The 8,157-nt window shown below is 43.9% G+C and overlaps 1 protein-coding gene across 1 annotated transcript in view; it reads left to right on the forward strand.

The window, feature by feature from the left end:
• The window catches only part of ALPK1 (alpha kinase 1), a 30,869-nt gene extending 23,019 nt beyond the window's left edge, over positions 1-7,850 (forward strand). The window contains exons 9-13 of the mRNA XM_049814974.1: positions 15-2,058; positions 2,847-3,000; positions 4,070-4,232; positions 6,787-6,973; positions 7,597-7,850. Of these exons, the coding sequence (XP_049670931.1) occupies positions 15-2,058; positions 2,847-3,000; positions 4,070-4,232; positions 6,787-6,973; positions 7,597-7,793 (2,745 nt within the window). The 3' untranslated portion in view covers positions 7,794-7,850. The remainder of the gene's footprint in view (positions 1-14; positions 2,059-2,846; positions 3,001-4,069; positions 4,233-6,786; positions 6,974-7,596) is intronic.
• Positions 7,851-8,157: the final 307 nt, after the last annotated feature.

Here is an 8,157-nt window from a genome sequence, read left to right on the forward strand (position 1 = left end):
TCATCCCCTCCCAGAACATCCGTGGGGTGTGTTTGCTGTCCTATAGTCACTCCAAGGACTGCCCCCCAGAAAAGAGAAAGTTCTACTTGTCCGAAGCCAAAGAGTCCTTTGAGATTGGCCTCCTCACCAAGAACGATAAGAGTCCCATCACCAGCAAGCAGGAGCTCCACAGTTTTATTAAAGCTGCTTTCTGCCTCACAACTGTGCATCGATGGCTCTATGGGGAGAGTGAGAAACTCCATGAGGTGAGTCAACTATGTAGAGAAGCCATGGGAAAACTGCATTCATACAGCACTTCATTTACAGAAGAGGAAGAGAAAGGAATGCTTGCCAAAGAGATCATGTCTCTGATCACATCTGTGAAGAAGCACCTGCAAGTGGAAAGCTTCCCTAATTCTGATGCCAGGTCTTATGTTCCAGACAGTTATAAAGGCATAGTAGAAACACCTATCCTGCAAGGGGAAGCCAACTTTGAGAAAATCCTTGCCATGCATTCTCAGCATCATCTGTCAGTGTGTGAAGTGTTTGAAAATACTTGCAGGATTCATAAAACCACACCAGGAGAAACCCAAGTGGGAGCTTGTATCACAACCTTAAGAACAGAAACCAAAAACATAGACACTGTGTGTACTACTGAAGAAATAGTGTACCAGAGGAAAGGCGCTGCAAAAATGCTGACTTCACCAAAAGCAGGGAGTAGCTCAGAGAGACTCAGTGGCCAGAGAAATAAAGACATTGTCTCTGATGTGATGAAAATTTCCTTCAATGAGGAAATTGAGCCATTAGAAACAGAAACAAATGATGAAAGCGGAGTTTTTGGCAGATGGCAAAACAGGAGTCAGACCACTACTTCAGACAGCTCTTGGTGCAAGCTGTCAAAATCAAGTTACTCATCCAGCTGGGAGGAACTAAACTGTAATAGCAGCAAAGGGTGTCCCAGGGAAGAGCAGCAACAGGAAAAGGGCTCAGCAGAGGAGCAATGTTGCACAACAGAATCTGATGAAAATGGTCAAGCTGCATACTTGAGCTCATTGCCTCCCAGAGCCTGGCATCCTTCTCCTCGAGAGCCTCGACGTAGCTGTTGGAGATCTCCTCAGCCTTCCTTAGAGGCAGACACGCCTCTAGCTGGGAGGCTGGTAGAGAAGGTGTCTCTTTGCAGAGAAGAGCTGCAGGAGGGAAGACACCGTGGAAAGAACTGTTCAGAAAAGAAAGCAGGGGAGGCGAACAACGTGGTTCCTTCCTTCTCCACCCCTCACTCTGTTCCTACCAGGCTGGAGGAGGAGGAGGAGAAGTCTTCCTCCCAGGCGGAGCTGGGCTGCAGGGCCAAGGAGAGTGGCAGGGAGGGCAACGGTGGGCCCCCAGCGTCCCGGCACCAGAGCCAGGTTGTGTGGGTCCAGCCAGGAGGAGAAACTGCGGATAGCACAGAGGATCCCTCCTTTGAGGCACGTCCCCCCACAAATGGGGCTGCTTCTGTACTATCAATGAGCATCGAGCTGAAAATGGCCAGTGACTCCTCTGCAAGTGACCGGCTAGGGAAGTCTGCTGTGGTGGGAAATGGATCTCTCAAAGTGCCTGAAGTTGACGCCCAAGCAGAAACAATAGATGACACTGAATTTGATCTCATCAGTATTGGAGACTTAGTAAACAATAATCCTACGGTGTCTGTTCCAAAGCATCAGTCAACTCCTGGTGCACCAACAGCTTTCCCCCTGGGTGGAAAGATACCCACAACCAAGCACTTTGACTGTGCCACTACTGAAGAAGATGAAGAAAAGTCTCAGGACGTGGTGAGCAGCAAGAGACAATCCAGTTCATCTCTGAGTTCATGGTACAAATCAGCACAGATGCCCAAGAGTTCCCCTGAAGGTCCATTTCTGAACCCAAAGGGAAGTGGTTTTGTCTTCATGCCTGGGAGAACGAAGGAAGAAATCCTTGACGCTCGATTTCTAAGGGACAATGATTACATGCAGCTTCTGGCAGGGGTAGAACATAATTGGCTTGTCCAGAGACTGATGCCTACTGGAATTTTTAAGTCTAACCAGCTTTGTAATGCATACTGTAAGTTTCCACACAGCGATGGGCATTTTCACGCAGCAATAGGTACTCCCACAGAGAACAGTCCTGACTCAGGCTTTTTAACACAACATTTTAGTCATCATTTATTAGGACTTAATTTTTCATTGTTTTATGAGGTTTTGGATGAGAATTTTAGCAATGGCGGAACACTCCCTCGAACCATTTTCTCCTATTCCTTTGTACCCATTTGCACATCAGTCACAGCTTCATGGAAATGGGCTCCATCTCCGAGCCCACTCAGTCCCTACTGCTTCAATCCCTTCATGCAAGAGGTAACCAAGGCTGCTTGAACTCTCTGTGCCAGTTCACCAAGCCCTTTCTACCCCATTACTTGAGTCTCTGGTTTTGTTGCCCATTTATATTCCACGTTTCATCCCTGCAAACTGTGTATTTAAGGTAGTGATTATTAAGTTAATCATAAATAACAGCCATACCTTAATATGCAGACACTTGATCAATACACTTAGAAATACAGAAGCTAAGAGTAACACCACTATAGGCTGCTTCACTGAGCTCATCAAGTAAAACCCACTTAGGGCTCATCCCATCTTGCATGTCACAAGCCCATTTAGCAATTTTTTTGTCCTTCATGTAAAATATCCAATTCTGCACCTAGATACCTCTTACCATATATTTTATAGCCCTGTACTTTGCTTTCAGAGAAGCTTGGATATCTTATCTCCTGGGTGCTGGTTATTTCATCCCTCAGCAAAGGCTTAGAGCAGTCCTGTGGAGTTGTCCATTCTATTTGTGGTGTTTTGTTTTTGTAGCTGCTCTTCTATTAAAATACTCAAAGAAATCAGGCCTCTGGACAGGCCAAGAAACAGCTGTATTCATTGGGGACTACCTGAACGTGGCAAAGGAAGGCAAACAGAGAAATGCATTTTGGATACACTTTCTGCACCAAGAAGAAAGCCTGGGAAGGTATTGACCAATTTCTGAAACAAAATGTTTATCAGTGCTACTTCTGTGTAAATGTGAATGAAAACTGTCTGGTAGATTAGTCTTACACTTACACCTAAGATTCAGCTAGTCCAGTGCCTTGTTAGACAGTAGCTTTTATCAAGTATTTTCAGCAGACAGTACAAGTTTTTACTTGGACAACTACAGAAATCATAGTCACAGTGGGAGAAGATTGTTTCATTAGTCTGTTTCAACCTAGTTTACATTTGGTTAGATTTTGACTGATAGTCTGTAGCAAGAATGTTTTATGGCTTTCCCAAATCTCTTGGGCATTTTGGCAATCTTTTCCATTGCTCCATGTAACTCTCTACTTAATTTCTGGGAAGAAAAAGCTACTTCAGGCTTGTCTTCTAACAGCCATGTTAGTGTTCATTTGCTCATGACAACTCTTAGGCCTGATTTCACCTTTGTCTGTGCTGGGGTAATCTCATGGGAGCTTAAATGTTGCTTCCTTTTTATTTGACTTCTAGCTTTGCATTAGAGAATTAGCAATATAGATAGATAGATAGATAGATCACAATACCTATAGGCAAAAAGGTGATGCAGTTGCTTTGCTTTAATTTTAGCAGCAGGTTTATGCAGTGGATGCATCTGCTCTGAAAGCAGGATTAAAATCATCTCTTTGCCTCATAAAGGCCTCTGCACCAGGAGAACTCTGCTAACTGCTAGTTGCAGATTTAGGATTGTTATTTGAAATAGCTTATGAATTATTATGGGTTAAGAACAGTATTTTAAGTACCTCTGAGTCGAGTCTCCCTTCAGAGTCAAGAAGAGTTGGCTTTAAACATTGCGGTGTTATGAAACCACCATCCTAGGATTTGATTGATCAGTACAGCATTTTATGCATGTAAGAGCTATAAAAGAATAAAACCCCAACTTTAATAACTACCATTTTAAATGCAGCACTAACAGCTGGCTTTGCTTCTGTACAGCCAAGGTCTGCTTTGTAGTGATGTTTCTGTATCCCAATTAGGGCTTCTCAAGTGCAGTCTGCTGCAAATCTGACTACAACACTTCTCTTCTTGTTTAGGTATGTTGGGAAAGAATATAAAGAAGAAAAAGGACTTCTTCATCATTTCAGTGATGTGGAACGGCAAATGACTGCCCAGTACTACGTGACAGAATTCAACAAAAGGCTGTATGAGCAAAAGGTCCCTACCCAAATCTTTTATATCCCATCTGCAGTACTCCTGGTAAGAACTGTCTTTAAGCAATACAAAGGAATTGATGGGAAGAGTGTCTTAAGTCAATTTTTATTTTAAAACGCTAGCAGTTAGGCTACCTCGAGATGACATGGTATCATTCATGTGCTCTTATCTGGTAGCTGCAGTTGTTCATTTCAGGACAGAAGACACCTACTGGCAGAGCTACAAGTTTGTGGGTGCACTGGCAGAAAACATGTCACGTACTGCTAGAAAGCCCAGGAGTTACCCAGCCTTGTATCATCTAACAGTATATGGACATCTGTTTTCAGGGGTAGTTATGAAATCTGAACAGCAAAGTGACCCGTTTTAAGCACCACAAAAACATCTAAACCTCACTAGAACCCAGCAAGTGAGGTTCTTGCAGGCAAGTTGATTTGCTGCCGGACAACTTTGAGGCCTTTTCTGCACGATGCTGAATTTCAGGAAGACAGGAGTGGAAAGGACCTCCCAGTGACTCCACGAGGTCCATAAGGTCCAGTGCCCTGATACCACAGGCAACAACACTGCATAATCCCTTTTTATACTCTTTAAGCCCTATCTTAAAAGCAGTTGTGTAGTGTTTAGTGTTTTAACCTTCATTGCTTCCGATAAGAAATCATTCTAGAGCTGCTTTCTTGATGTCTGGAAACTTCTGCTATTTTCTAACCTAAAAGTAGTGAATTTATATTTACTGTCTTTCTCACAACTTCTTTGAGGCCTAGGCTTAAGGAAGGAGTAGCAAAAACATCCCCTTGTAGCCTGTGTTTTCTAGGCTGGGGAAGCCAAGCCTGTTTTCGTGTCACATCAAGATACAGGTTTCTCTTGCCCTGGTCACCTGTAAAGCCCTGAGCCTGCTCTACTTTGAACTCCCATTTCTTAAATACTGATGATCAGAACTGTACAGTGTTCCCCTGAGACTCCTCCACGCCTTTTGCGGACACAATAGGAATCCTTACCCTTAGTGAGACCTGCATTTTTCATGGCCATATCACACTGGCAGCTCCATCATCCTTCAAATGGCTATCACAAAAAGCTCTTTTCCTGAATAACAACCCTTTAGCATAGAATAGGACACCTGTAGACCACGGACACCTTTAAACCACAGTTCAATTAACTTGTTGACACAACCTCACCTTTGATCCAGTGCCCTACAGCCTGCTCCTTTTCTGATTGTCCCTGACAGGACAACCAGTATCTCTCTCTCCATCTGTGTGGGCTGTACTCAGTCATGAGAAGGAAATGCCTGTGCCTTCCCTGAAGCCAAGTGTACGTGGATGGGTGAAGAAAGGCTGGTGGAATTGGCAGGGCCATGAGCTTCAGCGAGACCATGGTTCCATCAACCACCTCTCAATGAGGTGCATTTTCCCAAGGGTCCAGCCTCAGAGATGGACTGCTGAGAGCCACAAGAACTAAGTGGCTGAGAGCTGGCTGGGATGTGGAGTTATCTGAGAGAACCTGGAAGAAAGGGCCAGCAAAGTCACCAGAATTACTCTCTCTTGAGCGGGTTGAAAAAAAAAAGGAGCTTGAAGCTAAAAGTTTCAAGAAAAAGCACTTTGGGGTTAGTCTTTTTAAACAACAAAACCTCCCACAACTCAACCAATGCAACAGCCGCTTTTGGTCATGGGAGATGCTTGTTTGCCCACTCAGTTCCAAACACATGGAGTCTGAGGAAGCTGCATTAGACATGCCCTCAAGTCTTAATGCACAGATCACACTGGCCTTATGTGTTTCACATAACTGTAGCCAGGACAGCTCTTGCTTCTACCCTCTTTCTTCTGCATGATGGTTGTGAGGACAGCGTGCAAAGCCACGAGGCAAATGGCCCTGCTGTGCCAGCACGCAGCCTGATTGTTAGAGGCAGGAGCCTCATTTGGGTGACCTGGCACAGAGGTTAAAGCTGTCATCCAGCCCACAGCGGGAAAGTAAAGGATCTTTTCTGTATTCGTATGCTTAACTTTCAATTTGACCTGTGTTTCAAATAGGGAGAGCTACCCTCTACAGTACAGAGCTGAATTCACTGTTTTGTTATGAGTAGGTATATGATAGTATGCTGTGCATATCGCTATTTCTGTTAGCCATTCTGGCACTAGATCTGGCACTATGCCACTCGCTAATAAGACCTAATGAGAGTCTGGCATGAGTACTTACAAGTCTCTGAACATAGAAATGACTAAAACAACTCTCAAAACCTCCCACTGGTTATTTACACACTGAAGAAGGTGCAGGTTTAGCCAAATGTTTTCTAGCTTTCTAGCTTATTCTTTAGACATAGTCTCCTGAAAGAAGCTTCAGATTTGCTGGACAAACTAGACAGTTGTAGAATTCGTTGCTCGTGGAGTTTGGCCTGTCAGGCTGATTTTGTGTTGGATCTTGTTTCACCTTTTGTTCTAGTTAAATGTGAGCCTGTGTTTTGAATGAGCCGTGGGTTAACATGGAGACTTTTTCCAACTATCTTACGATGGAAAGTTGTAGAAGGAAAAAACAAGACTTCAGTTAGAGGAGCTTTAGCATCCTTGTTTTCACATTTCTGCTCACATGACTGTCATTAACACTTTCTTTTCAGATACTGGAAGACAGAACTATAAAAGGGTGTGTGAGTGTGGAGCCCTACATCCTTGGGGAGTTTGTGAAGCTGTCCAATAACACGAAGGTAGTGAAGAATGAGTATAAAGCCACAGAGTACGGTCTGGCCTACGGCCATTTCTCCTATGAGTTCTCCAATGGAACAGACGTTGTTGTTGATCTGCAAGGTTTGTATTACAGCAAACCTCATTTCTTGTGTGTCCTCTCATGTTGCAGAATATGCTATATAAAGGGCGTACTGTCTCTAAATGACATAAAGTGAGGGAGGGATGTGTAGGTATGTTTTTGCCTTGAGCAGTGTTCTTGTTCTCCACTGCATCACAGCAAAAGCACGTAAGCTGGACGCTCCCAGGTATGCCACAGCTTTGTGCCATGGAGTGGCCTGCATGCGATTAGGCTAAAGCCAGTCTGCAAGGACGTGTCTTCTGGAACCATCTAAAGGAGAATTGTTAAAAGAGGCAGTGGGTTGTGTCACACTTCCTCCTTCCTAAAATTGGCAAGCCTGAAAAAAGGTCCCCTGTTCAACTAATGGAGAATTGAGCTCTTTGGTTAAGAGCCAAGGATAAAACCTTTCAGACTCAAACTTCAGCACATGGCTATCTTTGGGATATTAATTTCATTAAATATTCATTATGTACCTCTTAGGGGTCTGCTTTTGCTGACTTAGATGCAAACTGGGAATCACTGAAGGGACATTCACAGTGTGTGGGCTGTGCCAGGCAGACAGTCCTGAGTACGATAATACAAAAGCTGTGGTGTTCGATAGCAAGATGTATCTTTTCTTCTACAGGTTGGGTGACAGGTAACGGGAAGGGCCTCATCTACCTCACAGACCCCCAGATTCATTCTCTTAATAGCAAAGATGTTTCACACTCCAACTTCGGTAAGAAAGGAATTTATTACTTCTTTAATAATCAACACGTGGAGTGCAATGATATCTGTCGCTGCCTTTCTTTAACAAGACCCTCAGTAGAGCTGCCTGTGTAGACTTGCAGAAGACAGTCACAAAAAGAATGACCCATAAGCTGGACAGTAACTTTACACTACACATCTTTAGGAGCATATTGTCTTTGTGAGAGCTGCTGAGCTGCTGAAACAATAGCCACGTGAGTTGGGTCAATCATTACCTGCATGAGTTTGGCAAGTTCTGGTCTTTGCATCCGGGCTGGTAATACCATGTTACCATCTTGTGTACTGTCTGAATCTCATCTTGTTACAACCATCTGTAAGAATTAATAGCACAACATAAGAAGAGTAAGAAAACAACCTCCCATATTCAGCTAGAGGTGTACTACAAGACTGTATAAACTTCTAATCCATTCAGACCCAATAAGGGCAATGGGCACCATCT

Source organism: Accipiter gentilis, chromosome 12 (genome assembly GCF_929443795.1).
Source record: "Accipiter gentilis chromosome 12, bAccGen1.1, whole genome shotgun sequence".
Taxonomy (NCBI): Eukaryota; Metazoa; Chordata; class Aves; order Accipitriformes; family Accipitridae; genus Astur; species Astur gentilis.